This window comes from Gavia stellata, chromosome 21 (assembly GCF_030936135.1).
Source record: "Gavia stellata isolate bGavSte3 chromosome 21, bGavSte3.hap2, whole genome shotgun sequence".
NCBI lineage: Eukaryota > Metazoa > Chordata > Aves > Gaviiformes > Gaviidae > Gavia > Gavia stellata.
The window spans coordinates 6239464-6259099 of NC_082614.1; the positions used below are offsets into that span (position 1 = coordinate 6239464).

General features: G+C 39.6%; 1 protein-coding gene across 2 annotated transcripts in view; it reads right to left on the reverse strand.

Annotated features, from left to right (window-relative positions):
• The window catches only part of DGCR2 (DiGeorge syndrome critical region gene 2), a 50792-nt gene that overhangs the window by 10080 nt on the left and 21076 nt on the right, over window positions 1-19636 (reverse strand). The window contains exons 2-7 of one of the 2 annotated variants that reach the window (XM_059827673.1): window positions 18910-19032; window positions 9513-9638; window positions 7009-7219; window positions 5960-6036; window positions 3106-3282; window positions 888-1091 (exon numbers count right to left, since the gene is read on the reverse strand). In XM_059827673.1, coding sequence (XP_059683656.1) covers window positions 888-1091; window positions 3106-3282; window positions 5960-6036; window positions 7009-7219; window positions 9513-9638; window positions 18910-19032 — 918 coding nt within the window. Of the gene's footprint in view, window positions 1-887; window positions 1092-3105; window positions 3283-5959; window positions 6037-7008; window positions 7229-9512; window positions 9639-18909; window positions 19033-19636 lie in introns of both variants that reach the window. The other variant, XM_059827674.1, reaches the window with a different exon arrangement.

Here is a 19636-nt window from a genome sequence, read left to right on the forward strand (position 1 = left end):
TTTTCCCTAGGAGTTCACAACAATAGTTTCTTAGCGCACTCAGATAAGATTAGGTTCTTCTAGAATAGCAGGAAATGACAGTATCGCAGAATGGTTGAGGTTGGAAGGGGTGTCCTGAGATCATCTAGTGCAACCCCTGCTCAGGCAGCATCAGCTACAGTAGGTTGCCCAGGACAGAGTCCAATCAGGCGCTGAATATCCCCACAGATGGAGACTCCACAAGCAATCTGCTCCAGTATTTGGTCACCCTCACAGTAAATTCTAAGTAAGATACATTTCTTTTTGCAAGTCTCTTTACAGAAAAATAACTCCCCAAAATCTACAGCCCCAAATGGTGACTGACAAGCAGTTCAGTCAGAGTCAACTGAAGACTTCACTGATCCAAAACAAGAAGCTGCACTGAGATGCCAAATTCAATAAGCAAAGTTGCATGTCCTGATTATTACTGAAACTCTGTATCATTTATAAACTTTGCTTCCCACATGATCCCTGCATGCAAACTTCCACACACATAAATGCTCATGTCCAGAAAAAGATGCTTAATTTGTGCTCAAAAGAGAAGTCTTGTCTTTTCATGACAACTAAACATGACAAAAGGAACCACGCAAGATGCTCTACTAAAAATCCACAGCAGTGTCAACCTCGACACAGAAGATAAGTTACTGCTTCTCCTATATAAGTAGCAACAAGGATCACCAATTATTTTTAGCCACAATCTGAAGTGTTTCATTTCCCATGATTTGAGAAGTTTCCCCACAGGGGGTTTGTACCCAGCAATGTCGAGGCATTGAAAGGATGCATCATTTCAAGCAAAGTTATACGCAAAGGTAATCAAGTTGAGCACTGAACTCATTTGTCTTGACAAAGCTGTTGCAGTCAACTCTTACCTGGGTCTAAACATGTAAATTTGCAGCACTCCTTAGGGTCTTTGCGATACTGCTGACACCCCTGGGGCCGTTCACACAAAGCAGCCACACACATTTCAGGTTCACCGTTGTGACATGTGCAGCTCAAACAAGGATCATTTCCTTTTGGAGTAAAATAGTAGCCTTCATCAACAATGTTGTCTTTGATATCAACACAAGTCTGGCCTAGAACAGAAACACACATCAATATCCAAGTGAGTCTGCCAGGCAGGAGTGCAGTTTATTCTGTTACATTAAGTGATTTGTAAACATAAGCAGACCACCAGTTAAAAGCCACACCTTCACATTAAAGCAACTTTGAAAAGGGCTCTCCAAGGAGTGGGGAAGATAATGGATAGTCTGGAGGCACGCAGGAATGATTTACTGCTCAAAATTGACAAAGTGAGTTTTAAGTATTTAATGGAATTGACACACTTTCAGGCATCCTCTCCAAGACACAGGAAAGCAAGTGGTCTGAGGAGTTTAAGCTTCACTGTCAATGCCTGCTGCAGTTCCCTCCCTCTCTCCTGGTACTTAGGAAAAGCTGGATCTTCTCTGCACCAGACCTGAAGGGCACTCTTAATAGGCCAGGCAATAATACTTCCACTGCCCTAGCAGCATCTTGATCCCTGCCTGGCGGAGGAAGTTTAGGTGTCTTCTGTCCACTGCCCCTTCCTCCCACTGACCTAAAGGCAGGTACCAAAACGAGAGAGAGGGAACACGGACAGCACTGGGACCTGCCAGCTGAAGCAACTGCTCAGGGAGGGTGGCCTGCCCCCTCCACCCTACCCACAGGTCAGCTGGGAGGGTCCACGGGAAAGTTCAGACCGCAGAAGACCTGAGGAGTTCTCCAGCTCAATCTCCTGCTCAAAGCATGGTCAGCTACGACGTTCCAACAGGTTGCTGAGGGTTTTAACTGACCGGGTCATAAAAACCTCCCAGGGTAGAGGCTGCACAACCTCCCTGGGAATCTGTTCCACTCTTGACTGCCCTCACGATTAAACAGTTTCCCCTGACATCAATTCAAATGTCTTGTTTCAACTTAATGTCCCTTGACTCCTGCCATGCACCACTGTAAAGGGCCTGGCTCCATCTTCTGGATAACCTCCTCCTCCTTCAGGTCCCCTGGAAGCCTTCCCTTCTTCCGGCTGAAGGAGCCCCATTCCCACTGCCTCACCTCAAAGGACAGGCGCTTCAGCCCACGTCACCGTCTTGCTGGCCCCCACTGAACTCACCTCAATTTGTCAAGGTCTTGTCAACATCTTTCTTGCACTGCGAGGTCCGAAATTGGACACAGCATGCTTCTGCTACCCTCACCCTCTGGTTCACGTTTCGGCAGAGCTATCACCTTCCTTACAACAACATCCCGAAAAGATGACCAAAAAGGTCATCTTTTGATCATCATTTTGACAAAACACATGTCCTTGAATATCAGATTCCAAGATTTTATTACATCAAGGTAGACAAGGCAATATTCTGTCTTCCTAATTTTCAATATTTCAGGTGCAAAAGCAGGCAAAGAAGGGCTGAATTTTCCTCCCTTGCTATTCTGTAAGTCTTTTTCCTGCTTTAAAGCAAAAGCAAACTAGAAAAACCTCAAGAAGTGCAGTAAAAGTTCAACTTTTTTCCTTCCTGCAAAGGAGATCTATATCAGGTATCTTAAGTATTACCTGAAAATACTGCCAATACCTCTGTTGGTATAAACCGTTTTGGACTAAAGAAATGCAAGATACAGAATGAAAGCCATTTTTTTCACTTTAAGTCAGTATCTCCACTTGCTCTGCCCCCCCCCCCCCCCCCCATCCTAATAATTGGCTGGAAAGAATTTAATAGAATTTGCTGTGTTCAAAATAAACCAGAAATAAGCGTTTCCTCATTTTCATGTGAAGTTAATAATTTAAGAGTGATATTTACTAATAAGGCGCTTTTCTTTTTAAGTTTTTTTTTTTCCCCAAGTATAATTTATTTTGGGGCTGATATAGCTGCTTAACATTCATTTTTTAGTGAAAATCTGTACTGTGGCTGGAAACCACACATTAAGATGCTCTTACTTATTTAAACCAAACAGAAAATTAACTCCCCCCCCTTTTTTTAATTCACTGAACAAAAGGTAGAAAGGATAACTCATCAGTTTTCCTGTATTTGTTACATGCATATTCAAACACGCAATACCGTTAACACTGAACTAAAACCAACTTACTCCTTTTGCAGAGGAATGAAGATTTCTCATAGCAATTTTCAGCATACCAGCTGTGTAAACCATGGTGCCGAAGGGTAGGAAAATGGAAACACTGAAGCTGGGCACAAAGAACGTTTTCATTTTCAGACATAGCCGTACCAAAGATAGGGTCAGGGGGTAAAAATACTTCTGAAGAGCCTAGAAAAAGATGCATTAGTATAAGCAGCCTGCGGGTATGCAACACTTTAGAAAGGCTCTGTAGTGTCACTCATCTCATGCACACCAACTCTGCTACAAGACTACTGTCCTCCAGCTTTAGCTTCCATTAGCAACACTCCTCCGGGGAAGGCAAACGGCGGGAGGGAAGGGGTGACTCACAGAGAGAAGAGGCTGCTGCTTTCAAAGTACTGGGTAATTTTGTCATTCTGCGCCAGGAGGAGTGATGTTCTGGTATCTCTACAAGTGCTGCTTTCCAGAGTCCCATGGGGTTTGCCTGCCAATTTTTATGCACCCCTTCAAACACTTGCTACTAGTGGAGCAAGAACCCATACCAGTCTTGTACCCGGTACTCCAAGCACCTACTACTGCTTCCAAACATGCATGTACATCTATCCTGTTCAGCGCACTCCAGAGCCGCTCAGTCAGAGCGCTGAACAGTGCTATGCAGAGAACAAGGCTGCAACACCGTTTCTGCTGCTGCTGTGGTGGTATGGACTAGTTGATTGTTAATGTAATTGTTAAACAGAGCGTATTGTGATGAGTTCCAAACAGTGAGGACTTAGCAGCAAGTGATTTTTCCCATGCCAGAGATTACTTTATGAACATAGACCCCCACAAACACAATACCCTGGGCAACTACAGCCTGATCAGAGTAGACTTATGATTCTCCGCATGCACCCCAAATTGACAAACACTTAGCAAATCTCATGTTTTTACACTAGTAACCCTCTTACCAAACAGGAAGGACATTTACTCAAACTAGCCAACCCATTTCAAAGTTTGTTTTAGTAAGACAAGGCATGTATAAGACTCACAAGCACATAAAACATAAACCATTGGTGTAAACGACAGTCTTGTATGCTTACATATCCCACCAGTCTCGCTACTAGAGAGGGAGCTACTTCATGTTTTCAGTGTCTCCTTTTGTATTGGCAGCTTTTAACATCTGTGCTTTTTAGCAGTATGAAAAAGCGATACCCAGTTTGATGTCTCATACTGCAAGAGGCATTGAGGGCATTTTATAACTTTGGCTTGGAATCGTTAATCCATTTTATAGGACACTAAATCACTTTTTCAAACAGATAATAGGAATTCAGAGTCTGTCTCGCTACAAGTCAATGAAATATAAGTAAAATCTTTCAGAAGCTACTGAACGCTACTATGTACTTTATTTCATATAGGTATCCCTTTATTAAATAAAAGGCTTGCAAACAGAAGACTATATGGCATTGAGAAAGCTTACATTTATATAATGCATCAAATAAACCTTATGATAAAACCAGGTATCATGATTTTGGATAATTTATGCCTCCCTGGTTCTAAAACGTTGTCAGCAGATGGCAGTGCAGTCAACTTTCCAAAGAGCAAAGAAAGGTCCTTTTAAAGAGAATGTTTGTTTTTTATCTTGGGCTTCACAATAGAAACCTACCGATATAAACAGTTTTGTCCAGACCAGAAATCACTATTACGAGAAGAAGTTGGAACTTCCTCCCTCCCTTTCCCCTGCTGTCCAAAGACATCTTTAGGTGCTTTACTTTAAGGAACTAATGAAAAGGTTCCTGTCACCACAAGAAGGAGCTGTTTCCTCTGAATATTCAGTCAGCCCTGTTCACTTAAGTGACAAAAGAAATCAGTATTTTTGTGCATGGCAGCACAGTTAACAAGTACTGTCATCAGAAATCTATGCAGGGTTTGACTACTTCTCATGTGTCACAAGAAATCTTTTTCAAGACCCAACTGTTTCACAGAATTCTGTTTGTAATTAGGTATCTGTACAAAATGGACAGTTTTCCTTCCAAATTTTCCATTACTAAAAATTGTATATGAGAAGAAAACTACTCAGATTAGTTTTCAAATGCTACACTGGAATTCACAGTGCTGATGCTTAAAAAACCCCTCTGTTTTATATTTTCCATTACCTAAACCAGTACAGCATTTAGACATTCAATTCTACACGTAAAAGTTCATATAACAGCTTTAAGATTAACTAATCCCTCAATTGAATTATTTAAAAATAAAAGGTATAGAAACATAACTTCGCATTTTCAGCAGAGGGAGCTCCTTGTTTTGCAATTGAAGAAGTTCAGCTAGTGATGCCTATCAGATTAATGTTCAGGTTTTTTATATAAACTGGGATTTATTTCTGGGATTAGGCAAATTTTCTCTTGGTTTAAGTAAACTATCTGAAGTACTTTAAAATGAAAAAAACCTGGGTAATTCTGCAAAATTCAAGATTATTTCTTAAGTACATAAAAATCTACCTATTATTTTAAAAGCTAAAACCCCAAAATACCCTACACTAGTCTATGCAAATACTAGAATCAGGAATCAGCAGTTCAGACATTCACCACAAAGAACAAGAAACTACAGCTTCCTTTTTCTCAGCTTAATCAAGGGGAAAGCCCAAATAAACTGAAAAAATATGTTCTTTCCACAAGACATCAATGCGAAAAACTACGAAACTTCTTACACTTGAAAATAAGGCATGTGTATTGAGTATTAAACTCTTACGTTTTGATACTGTAAAACAAAGCAGTTCCCCTACACTATTTCAACACTATCACTAAAAGAAGTTATGTTGTTCTTGCAAGTAATATTCATGCTTTAAGATCGTTTCCATGGGCCATTTAACTAAATAATGATTTCAGAGGCCTACCTTTATAAGCTACTTCCCAGTGACCTTCTAGAGAGTGATTGCGATTGGTGATCACATACTGATATCCAACCCAGAACCTACAAAAAAAAAATTAAGTTAGATTCTAAAGATACAAGCCAAAAGCATACTAACAAATTCAAATAAATTACACAGAACCTTCAATGTCTTTATACTTAAAAGCTAACTTTCAAAACATTCTGATTATTTTTTCCTTAACATTTCAGCCCATACGTTGGCAATGTAGAGAGAGACACTACAGTTGAGGAATAAAGGAAAATACTTGACAGTTTTCTATGTTTACAGATGATAATTCACCATGTCCTTTATTTCTACTCATAATAAGCACCTTATTCTGTGGGTATGGAAGCACTTCGGTATCTCGAACCCAAAAATCACACAAAAGCATTCAGAAGTCAAATATTTTATAAACATGTACAACTTAAGTCAGACTGTTCCAGATCAAACCATCTAACTGTCCAGAGACAGAGATACACCATTACTGAACCACTGCTGGTGATCTGTCATGGCAGCCCGTAAGACTGACAAAAAACCCACAGGCAAAAAAAAGGAATTATGTTTGTTGTGAACTAACAGAAAGAGATATCTAAAGCCTCCAGAACATAGTTCTTGCAACTCAAAATGTCTTTTTAACTTCATTCTTATCTCAAACTTGCAGTCTTCGTTAGAGCTACTGGTACTTAATGGAAACAAAAATTCTGTTGAAAAATTATTTCTATACAAGGTAATGCAGCAGTAAGTCATTGTAAAGTGCACTTTCCCTGTCTCAGTTCAAGAATACTAGTACGTTGATGAGACAGCTTGAAGATAAAAAGACTCTGTTGAATTGTAGCCTATCTGTTAATGTTAATTAAAACATAAAATACAGATGGCCACTGCCAAAGAGTCAACCAGCGATGCTCATACTGGGTTGTTAACCCAAAGTCAATTTTACCATTAGATTTTCTAAGCAAACTGAACTACCAGCATTTGTATCACACAGAAATCACTCTCATGTAATACGAGATCTCTGTCCTTTCCTTCCTACTCACCTACGCTGGTCCTTCCTTACAAATGTTTTTTCTTCCAAGTCCCACTCCTGTGCCAGGATAAACCTTAGCTCCTGGTCTGCAGTGAAGGTGGCGAGAGATCCATTCACCCGCTGACATGTCTGCACGGCATCCCAGTAGTTCTCTCCATTTAAATACACTCTATAACAGCTGGCTGTGCCCTCGTAGTGGTGCCATCCTGTTGGGCACTTTCCTAGGAAACATGAAGAATAGAAGGGAAACCATTCCCCCCAAATTAGGACCTTCAAGATAATGCATCCTCATCAGTTTATGACAATGCAATGCATAATCACTTGGATGTGTACACACAACATACTGTGTATACTTCACCTCACCAGGAGGAGATGCATGCATTACAGATCACAGAAGACTTTACTACAGCTTTTGATAAAGGAAAGATTTTTTTTAAAAATATATTTAAAAAGACAGCTCCTAGTAATGTTTCATTGCACTGTGACAGCCTTTATAGTCTTTAATTAAAGACTGATGATCTACTGTGGAAGATATTTCTCTGAACATCTTCATAAATCCAATCAGTTTGATCAATCCAAGTCAAAACAAGCAGCAAGAAGCAGGAAGAAAAAAACAGATGTGGCCAATTTAATGATTCTGTCTTTCTATTAGGGGGTTAGCAATACGTCCAACTTGCTGTGTTTTCAACCTACTTTTACAAACAGTCTCAGTAGTATTCACATAATCCTGCTCCCATACTCAATCACTAAAGGCAGTTGGGGTTCTGAGGCAATTGTTGTTTGCTGTGTAAAAACATGACTGCAAAGTGGATATTTAGGAAATAGGAAGGTGATGGTGTGAACTGCTGTCTCTGCTCTCTCTCAATTACCTCAATTGAGGGAATAGGCAACAAAAGCCCTGAGGCGTTTCTGGATGAAACAGGCCCATGGGCTTTTGACTGGTATTCTTGGGGGTGATGGGTAGAGAGAATCACAGAGACAGGCGGATAAAATTTAAAACAGACATGAAATACAATTTTGGCACCTGCATTTGCAGTACTAATTCTGCACAACACCTAAGAAACTAACTTTAAATTCACAAACTGGTTTGTGTTCGTTGCATGCATTCACAGAGTTCCTGTTCTCAAGCCTCTTTAGTCCCTTCAGAAACAGTGATCTTTATCATCAAATAATGATATACAAACTTAGATTTTAAGCCCTTTAATCAAATATCTTTCCTTATTCTCCATTTATAGGGGATCTTTTGATATCTACTGTTCACATCACTAAGATGAGACAGAATACTGTATCAATTAGACTGCAGAGCATATTAGATATCGCTGTATCAATTTCTAAATTGCTTTATGTCCTCTGTAACTTTTACTAACACAATTTAGCTACCGGAATCCGTGACAAATCAAAATACCTATTTTAATAAGCATTTTTGTCCTTAAAAAAAAAAAAATCAATGAAGAGGTGAACTTCACCTTTACCAATCACTTGTCTTTTTCAGAAGATCACTATAGTCCAAAGCAATCGTTCCCAATTACTGCCTTACTGACTTCCCCCCATATCCTCTTCCTAACCTGCCCCATCCCTCCCTCCAAGGCTAATCAGTGCTGTCTCACATTCCCAAATCACTGGACGATCCCTGGAGCAAAGACGGAACCAAGGTAAGAGGGAGAATGAAGGGGAGACATAAGATGTTTTGGGCCTGGAGAGATTCAGAGGCAGCAGTCACTACGAGCTATGATCAGTGGGAAGGACTTGCAGGACATTTAAAATGCTTTAGATAATGCTGGGACTAGGATGCTGACAGTGGCACTAGCACTGCTGCAGGTGAGAGGGTAGGATGACATTGAAGTGATGTTTTTGAAGATTCCTGACTGATTGATGGAACTAACATGGTGAAACCCATTCAAGTGCTACATACTTCCTTGAGAGACTTTGTCTTCAGAGAAGCAAGTGAAGAATTTCCTTAAGTTCCCCACTCCCTAAAGAATATTCTTCCTATTAAAAAGGATACAAAACTCACAACATCAGAAATGCACTTAATTAACTAATAATAGTGCAATGTCTTTAAGATCATCTTCAAAATTACTCCAGTCAAGAGCAATCAATGTTGATTCCCCCCACTTTGTTCCCAGAGGAACAATCCCACATGCAAGCTCACATCAAGAGACAAGGGCTAGACTATCATCCCTGCTGCAGGCTGAAACCATCACTTAAACCATGGGCTTAGTTTTCTGTAATTGCAATGAGATTAACAGAAAATTGCAACTCTGGTTTCACAAAAACAGGATTACTTTGGAAGTAGAATTCTTTGCATACATTGGCCTGCTATATAAACTATGTAATGTAACAGGACATACATAAAAGAAATGTACAAAAACCTTAAAAAGCACTGCACATGAATAAAATCTGGTCAAAAAGCTATGCTAGAGAAAAATCTATACATTTCTCCTTAAAAAAATAGCCTAAATTGCCAAATTAATTAGCAGAAAGATGGCCCAGATTTCCCAGTCTGCAACTTACTGCTAAATCGGACAGGCTGTGCCACATTGACAGTGTGAAAGCGGGTTGTCTCTCCTCCTCTCCCTCGACTGTGCCTGGAGTCCACATTCTCCTTCCCATGGTAAGTTCGCTGGTCCCCTGTCAAGCCTGGGGACCGGAAGGAATAGTCAGTACTGGTTACAGATGCAAGCAAAGGCCCATTTAATTTTATTGAACTTTCTCTGGGTTTTAATTCAAGACATACATGATAAGTAACATAGTCAGGTAAACAAAGATGGTAGATCCTTGCAATAGCAGCTTGGCCATTTTTACACGGTACGCAACCAAAATACCTACAATTGAAAAGAACCAACAAGCCATTACATGAGTCTTGCAGAGTAAGCTAAATATTTTGGCAGCTTCTCAACAGCCTGCAGTTGTACACAGGACTTGACAATCATCATTTCAGTTGCTGCAGCAAATGCATCAACCCCAGTGCATTTTATTTGTTCCTGTTTACAGAACTACCCACTCCCTAGATGCTTTGTTTCTCAGTTGTGTGTTCAAGAATATAAGACAACTTCTCCAATCCATTTTCCAACACATTCCCTGAGACCTACGACAAAATTAAAACCAGGAAAGGAAACCTATCTTCAGGCAGAAAACAAGGTTTTTCATTCACTCTTAAGCTTCTAAAGGAAATGTTAGTTCATTATTTCTGAAACAAAACACATACACACCCTCATCTCAGTGTCAGGGCTTCTAACGGGCTTAAGTGACAACTGGATTCAATAATTTAGGAAGAACACAGTGCAAGATGTTATTCCAGAATAGGGGCTGGGGGGGCTCCACATGCCTACCAGGAGTAAATAAGGAGCACACAGTCCAGGTGGAGACACGGCAGGATGGGCCATAGCCAGCAAAACTAGCAACATCCTAAGTAGGAAGGCTGGCACGGTGGTGGGGAGAAACCTTTGAGAAAGACGGAGATGAGCACCGAGAAAGATTAATCTGGAAACAAGGGATTAACCTTAAAAAGAGAAAAATGAAGAACCCAAGAATGTAAGCATTAGAAATATCTACTAGTATGATATTTAATACTACTAGATGTTATTAAAGGTAGTAGAGTTTGATCAGCACAAAGAGCTATGTAGACGTTCATTTCTATATAAAAAAACAGCTTATTTTCCTTTAAAGCTGCTTAGCTCTATTTAGCCTAGCTAAACCAAATAAACCAGTCATGGTCCCAAATAAAAAGGAGCTACATAATAGCCTTCAACAGGTTTAAATACGTCTGTTTGGAATATATTCAAAACTATGTCAATAAAACTTTCTCCTTTCAGACTACCTTTAAAAAGCAAGAGGTCCGCAGCAATTTCATGATAATTCAAACCCAGAGTTGGGGACTGTTTGGTGTATTACCTGGGGGGAAAGACCTCCAGAAGACCCCCCATCAAACAATGCACGCCTTGGAACAAATGTTAGCACCGATGAGCGAAAAAAATCAGTAGCTGGAGCCCAGGAACAGCAGAGTAGCTTTGCATTCATCTGGCTCTAGCAAACGGAGTTTGCCCTGGGTTAATGGGATAAGCAAGGGATATTTAATTATCATGTTATCCTAGGAATTACATGTCTATAGAGATCACCCATTAAGAAATGGCTGTGCATAATACACTCACATGGCCTTACAGGAATAAAGTAAGAATTCTACTGTTCAGTATTAGAATATCACAGGCAAGAAGTTAGTGCCAAGAAATTCGGTTAGCGTACATTTCAAAGGACACAAAATGGTAAAATAATTTGACAGAGAAGATCACTGATTATTTTTTATTACTGTAAAGGCCAATCTATTTTTAGTTTTAGAATTTAACTGTTCTTAATCCTAATGGTTCAGTAGCAGTATTTACACTATGATTTTCAGAGCGATACTGAGATACTCAAAAGGCAAATCTTTGATTATAGTAAGACTTTAAAAATAACACTAACTAATGTAGAATGCTTTATCAAAGATGAACTGACCTCAGCATGGGAAACTCTATTTTCCCATGACATTAAATGGTAACAACTAAACCCAAAGAACCAGTAAGAACCAAATGCACAAAGAATTAGTTCCCTTCCAGAAGTGAGACCAGATGCCACACCATATGGCTGACCCTGCACGGCTAAACAGAACGCCCACGAGGACTTAACAATTTACCTCCACCAGGAATAAAACAGAAGTTCACAGGTTTTAACATGTGAGGTTAAGAAAGGGTTACTTGGGCTAACATCTTAAATTGTCAGAATTTATGCCAGATGCTTTGAAAAACAGCTACACAGATCACACGTGAAGTGAGTTCCATCAGTCCTCGCCCAGGAAGCAGGACACTCATTCCCTCCTCGGCGTCTGCCCATGTCAGCAGACCAGGCAGGACTGAAGAAGCAGAAAGCAGCCGCCACAAGTCACTTCTCCTTCACGCCCAACCCTGTCAGCTGCTTAATAAACTGGTGCTCTTCAAATATTAAATTGCTTCTATTTGACCTGAATTTTCGGTCTCTGAGAAAAGCAATGATGACAAGTTTTTCCAGGGCAATAAAGAGATGCTAACAAGCCTCTAAGTCACCTGACTGCCATGAAAAGCCGTTGCAGATTCTCATGGCAAATGTGTAATTGGACTGGTTTTCCATTGTACTTTGTCAATACTCTGCAGAAGAATCTTCTATGTACTTTGCTGTTCCTGCTTCCTTTATAAAAATATTTTTATCTTTAAAAATAAATTAATAGTGCTGTGGACTAAGCTTTAAGATAACAGCCTAAGCCAGAAGATCACAACCTAAACATATTTGAGTGTTTCAGAAAGGAAAAGCCATCATTTTTATTGCTTATGTACTCACCTAATATTCTGAAAGCTACCAAATTTTGGAACATCAGCTATTTTCCAAAACCTTCATTCTTCTACATACTACAACCACAAGCAGTAACAGCAACAGTAGTATTTTACTAGCCAAGACAGATAGTTCTGTCTCCTTTGACTTTGTACAATTATACCAGAAATGTAATTTGCTTGTTAGTTGGTGGGAAAAAGGAAAAAATGGGTTCAAGGAAAAATTCATGGGGCACAATTTTTTTTCTCCTCTCAAATACTATAGTGTGGTGGACACAAGCATCCTCCAATCTGGTTCCAAATGGATCAAATCATGGTTAGTACTGACCCAGCTCCTTCCAATTTACAGTTGCTATTTAATTCACTCTAGCACAACTACAGTCTAAGTATAGTACTATACATCAAGAAAGTTGCCCAACACTGCTAATTCTGTGATTATTTTCAGTTTAAAACTTCAAGCTAACAACTCAGAATGGAAGTTTGCCATGCTGGATGGCTCCTACTACATTTTATCTTGGTAAACGTTTTCAGATCTGAATCAAAACAGTTCAACAATTGTTCAGAACAAAAATTAAGAGGTTGGAAGGGGAAGAAATTTTGCTTACATTTCTAACTACCTTTTAGTTGAACAAACGCTGTCACTGCAGCCTGCAAAACACAGTCCTGCTAACTCAGAGAAAAAGCTTTGTGCCATGCGTACAAGTTTTGCTAAACGGAGGAGACAAATGCAGTCAAGTTTAAGTCTGAAAGAAATACAAGCTTGCCAATTATTCATAGAGGCTGGAAGGAATACAGTCACGTTGTCCATACTCTTCCATGTACAACCATGGAGATCGCTCTGAAGCATTTATCCACAGGATCTCATCAACGCTTGCTTTGCACATGGTGTCTCATTAGGGGAAGCCAAGCACACAAGCAGAGCAGAAAGCTCCTTTTTTGTCCCCCTCAGTACCTCCATCATTTGGATCAAGTAAAAGGAAGCAAAAAAGCCAAGTAGTGCAAATGGAACATGAGCCGAGGAGCTGAGACCACACAAAAGTGAGAGCTGGCACCAGCTGAGACGGGAACAGGCTACAACGTACACGTGCCGAGCAGCACTGCATGGGGGAACAAACGTGACGCCAAATGGAAAACTGTGTTTGGAAGAGCTAGAAGAGAAACCGCAATCTGCCACACACACCAACGTCTGTTTTGCACCAAAAAAAGGGCGGGCAGACAGAAGACACTGTAATATAGAGAGGTCCTTGTAGGGTCAGGACTCAAAGGGGTAAATATTGGATTCTGGGAGGTTGAAGTAGTTTCCAGAGGTACTGTGTCACAGATGACAAGTCACTCAAACCAAACCCTTCACAAGGATGGATGGACTATGTCAAATTATGTCAAAATTAAACTGTTTGTGAAGCAACCAGGTCTTGTCATATCTTATTTGTTCCAAGATTTGAGTTGCTCCTGTTTAAACACACAGATTCTCAAAGTTTACATTAAAAGCTGCCTTGTCCCCTAAGCTTCAAATTTTCTGTCCAGTATATTACCTACTAAAAGCTTGGAAAGCTTTTGATTCCATCTGGTAATTTGAGATGTTAGAGAACTTCAGGATTAAATCCAGTTTTGTGCCTAAAGATTTGGAAATACAGTTCAGAATTCCCCAGAGAGGAGTGATTCTTCTCAGATCAAGCAGCTCCATGCTTTGCGTTATCGATTGTATTATGCTAGGAAATAGATGCCAACCAAGAACAGCATCCTGCTATGCTGAGCACTATTCAAAGTAATAGACTGACGGTAAAGAGCTTATAATTTAAAGACCATGAAGTATGGTAAAAAGGATGCATCATATAGGAGTTTAGCAAGGGCTCAAAAAAGGTGTGGAAATGATCAGAGTTTTTTATCATTATAATCTAGCTTTAAAAAAAGGAGATGTACTAAAAAGTGCACAAATGTCAACAGTCACTTCAACCAAACACAATATCCTTGGCGAAACAAAACACAAAGCTGTTTATGATCACTGCAAAACAGTGTGCTGCAGCTCCTGCTTTATCAGTTACTGGCCATACCTTCAGCTGGCTCCACAAAGAAGACTTTGCAGACTCAAAGATGACAGAGTGCCTATGTGCTGGGGCAAGCGACCTCCAAGTCTGCACATTTCTTCCTGATATAGTATGCGGGGAAATCCTTAAGAACAGCATATAAGATGACATTGCTCAAGATCAGCATTTACAGTTAGCTTCCTAGCAAGGTTGTTTCTGTATGAAATTAGGCTCCTAATCTCAACATAAAAACATGTAAAAATCATACTGCTTGCCATGGAACTGCAGGGCAGCTCATACTGCTGCTACTCACTGCTTGCAACTGCTCCCCCAGGACCGCGCCACCAGGATGGCCAGCTGTACAGCGCTGATTGTGGCCTCAGGGGAACCCCTAAGAATTCAGCTCGCTGAAACTTTCCAGTGTTCTTGTTTCTGACCAAGCATCTCTAGAAAACAGTACTGAGAAATACCTTACAAGGAAGAATGTGGCATGAGGCAAGGGTGTGCACTACAGGGCGAGACGAAGGTTTTCAAATTCAGATGCTGGAAGAAGCCCAAGGACAGCTGACAGCACAATCTGATCACTTATTCCTGGGAATAATTCAATTTTTTAAAAAAATAAGTAAATGAATGAAGGAAACAGAATGATCACCAATATAATTGCAAACTGAAAAACTGGTATGGATAGGATTTATGAAAGGCACTGGAATTTAAGACATCCGTTTTCAGTTCATATGTAACAGAAACAAACATCAAGCCTGTAGCATAAGAATAAAACACGGGTAAAGAGCCAGAGCTATACTAAACCCTCCGCCACTTGTACTGCTGAAAATGAGTTTTGACCAGAAGGCCTGAAAAAAAGGCAAGATATTTGGAGAAGCTGATCTGATATTCTGGTAGAAGCAAAGCTGGAAATCCAATGAGCAGTAAAAGGCAAACTACAGAGCCCTTCCTTCTTATGGGTTTAAATACAGAACTTTCATAAAGCTGGAAAAGTCATGTTACTACTTTGATTACTTGTATAGAAACATAAGAGGAAGTGAGTAGAAATAAAAAATTCCCATTTGTAAAAGTCCCTGTTTTAAGATATCAATGCCTATTTCTACCATTTCACAGAATACACCACTTTGGGATAAACTATTTTTAGGATCAATTATATTGATATGGAACAGTACACAAATTTCATGAGTCTCCACTGCTTAAGTAGAAGAGAGTTGCAGGCACATGCCACATAAACCCTCCCAGCAATTTTTAGTATGCTCACAAGAGCAAGCAGCCAACGGTTTTAAGCCTACCAGACAGAAGAACTGAGGGTAATCACTGCTGCAGATTCCACTAACATTTGTGTGTCTAGTGGGAAGGGCGGGGGCAACAGCACTTTACACATTGCAAGGGACTGAAAGGAATTCCATGTTTCAAAGGAAAATGGTCATTCTGAAAAGAGACAGTAAGAATAAAAACAGCTATGATGATTATCTTCAGAGACATATATGGTCTAGCAAAAATAGGCATTTCATACACTTATTCAGATTGCCAATGAAATAATGTCTAATCTAATTGTGTTCTGAAAAAATGCCAGAAGAAATTATTCTAATAAAAAACTCCTAGGGTTCGGGGTGTTTCTTTTACTTCAGACAATGCATGATTACCAAACTAATTTATTAATTAACAATCCTCTTATTTTAATAGGAACTTTGTTACTAACATGAATGAAATCAGGCCTAAAAAAGGTGAACTAAATCAACAGTGCCAAATAACTTACAATGGCTTTGTATTAAACCTTTGAAAATACCAACATGACTAAGGAGTCATTGAAACACACCTTCATCACCACCACAAAACGCTAATTCACTGCCATTGATCTTTTGCTCATGTTGGAGTGTGCCATTAGTAGCTCAAAGGCTGAAAAGTAACAAGCTTCCCAACCAGATTCAGAGCCCTTTTTTTGCAAGCTTTCTTTTCATGCTTCAGAGAGATTTCATACCTTTTAATTTAAAGATATTTTAATTCTCCAAGTTTCACAAGTCCAGGTGGCTTCACTAACTAGTTCTTTTAGTGTTCAGTCTGCCTTTATTGAAATTAAGAACCTTAATTAAAAAGTACTTAAATTTAGCTGAATCATCTCACGATTGCTCATCCAAAGCCAAAGGTATTTTCTAAATTTAAAGCTGTATCATTTCTTGTTAATTCAGCGGCCAAAGAAGAAAGTTATCGCTCCTGAGTATGACTATGTGCTACTATTCTAAGTAGCATTAGCTCCCCAATCAACGTCCCAGGACTTAGTCCCTCCTATGACTAGTCACATATGCATTGCTTTCCCCAATATAAGAAAACTGTGCTTTTCCAAACTTAGTCTGGCCTCAGATTTACTTTCATTCAAGCCATTCCTTTTTATACTCCAGCACACCATTCACATGCACACCAGCACACCAACCTGTCCTTACTCTTGACAGTTCTGAATAACATATGCCCTTCAACACCCATTTCAGGTCACAACACTATCCCACCAATTTTCTGTTACAGGTGTAATAGAGTTTTTACATCCTACACCAGCAGTTCTTGTTCCTCTGGTTTGCTGGCTACACTCCTTGGCATTACTGTGCAAATATCTCAGTTCTTTCATAAACACCACACCCAGCTTTCTGGCTGTTTTACTGAGCACAGCCTTTTCGCCAATTACTTATCCAATTACTCTTCTCATCAAGTGGAATACTTTCCTTCTCTATGCTGTCCATCATTTCCCCCTCTAGTATTCTTTATGTATGTTATTCTCTTTTTCCTGCATATAGACATGGCAATGAATCGAGTCTCTCCCACACGTCTCCTTTCATTTCTTCATTTAAAGTTCTCTTCATCATGTCAGACCAGACAGTCCAGTGAGACCTACACCCCAAACACAAAAGCAGAGCCTATCTACTGAGAAATGTTACTTTCAGAAAAATCTTCTGCCTAGACACATGCCAAATTATTCTTTGTAACTCCGGTCCTTGCGTCAACATCACCCCATTGCATCCGCCATGAAACAACTTAAATTGCCAACTACTACACTAAGTAACAACAGAAGATAAAAATACTGTTGTCCATTAACGTGGATGTTCTAATATTCCCACAAGTGAAGCCTTCAGTGCTTTTTGAGTAAATCCAAACATTAACATGACCCTGCTATCCCCTAGCCACTGACTTCCATTAACCTCCAGAATTTGATAAGGTCCCTAGTTTTTCACATTTGGCCAAAGTTAGCTAAAAAGAAGGAAAAGTAACAGCACAACTATAAACGCATCTTTCTTTAGGACATCAACATCGTAAAGAATACGCTTAAATGGAGTATCACTGCCACAGCTTAATTTTCAGTGTCAGAAGAAACCACCAACAGTTTTCTCCTCCATGCTGCAAATATACACACTCACACAAACCAGCCAAAAGCTTTGTAAGAGCACTGAAGACATTCTTTCAATTATTTGTGCGTAGCACACACTGGGGAAATGGCTAACTATAGCACAATTTCAAAGTTTGAGTGTTAGATTTACTTCTCTAATTCCACTAGAAAATATGAATATTTAGAAGAGCTTGTTTGCTGTAAAATATTGATGTTACTGTTTTGTAGCACCTCTAAAATAGCTCAGAACTCGGAATGATGACAGACTGAATTGCTGTGATGACAATGCCGCAAAGCTCATGTGATTCTCTCCCAAGCAAACTAAGAAGCAGTTTAGTGGCAAAGAATTTTTAAAACAGTTTTTGAATGTAATTTAGTCACAGCGTAGAGATAAAAGTTTTGAATTATGCCACAGTTGAATTCATGCTTGCAGATTCCTGCTTCATTGTTCTCAGCAAATAAAAGTGAAGGGACCTGTATTTTTAAGACACAAGAAGAGTTGCACTGGCCTGTTTGTCAAGAACAAATGAAAATGTTCAAAACTGTGATTATATTTTCACAATAGAAAATTTTTGTTCGCTTGTTTTTTAAAGCCAGCTCAGTATCCAGTAGCTTTAGCAGAGAACCACTGCTGGTGATAGGCTTCTGAAAGCATATGATCACAAGAGTTTATGAAGAGGAAATACACCAGCTTGTTTGGCAGAACAAAGTTCTCCACTTAAGCACAAGAAGCATAATCAGAACAGGAAGCAATAAAACAAGCTCTCTACCCAAGTCCAGCAATGTCACCCAGCAAAGTTTGAGGGATATACTCATACAACCAAAACAGTAATTCTGAATTTAACCAGGCCTGTGTGTCATTTTGGTTTAAGGAAAAAAATCATGTTGCAATTATCATGAAAGTCTTTTTTTAGACTACAAACTCTCCTCATCTCCATCCAGGATACCTACTCCAACTGTAAGAATGGAAGGATAATTCAGACAAGCAAAAAACTGTTTGTAGCATTAGTTGCACAAAACGAAGAGAAGCCAGCTCAAAGTTTGTTAATAATGGGTACAGTTCTACCAAACAATCTCCACTTTCAAATAAAAAGAAGCAAGCTATCCTAGAGAGTCAAAGTACTGCTGCAAAACAAGCTGACTCCGGGATGAGCAGTCTTCTCCGCTTTACTCACCTGGACAGTCAACTTCATCACTCTCGTCCTCACAGGTGGGCCATCCATCACACTGCCAATTTGAAGGGATGCACTGGATGGTACCACTCCGACACGCAAACTGCCCTGGGGTGCAGCGGAGCTCTGGGAAGGAAGAAGAAAGTTGTGCTTTATTTGAAGTGTTATTTATTCTTGCAAGTCTATACATATATTAACCATCCGTCATGTAATGTATCACTGAAGCGTAATGGACAAAACCTCTGGATAACTCAGCCTGCTAAAAACCACTTCATTTCAGATCACTTCCATGTTTTAAACTGCATGTTTGTGGTTTTAATAGCCGGCTTCCAGTGCTTGGGAAATAATTCTCTCAGACATCCGTAGTAAAAACTTCCCGATAAAGATACCATGGGAGCAGCTATCACCATAGTATTACCCATTTACTTCTTGTGGAGCACTGAGGACTACTTGTTCACTTTTCTCAGAATTGAAGTTCAAGAAAAATATGCTATGATAGTTAAGTGCTAGATTACGCAATAAATTCAGAATCCTATTTCCATTCCAATCACTCTGTATGCCAGGACCTGCTAGACTTGCGCAAACGTCCAGCCTGATTTAGAGCCATTTCATAGAACTATTTGTAAAACAATTTCTGTATCCATGAACCTGTTTTCACTTTCTGGCTTAAACTCTTTTGTTGAATTTCTCCATACAAACACATCTTTTACAAGAAACTGACAATATCTGC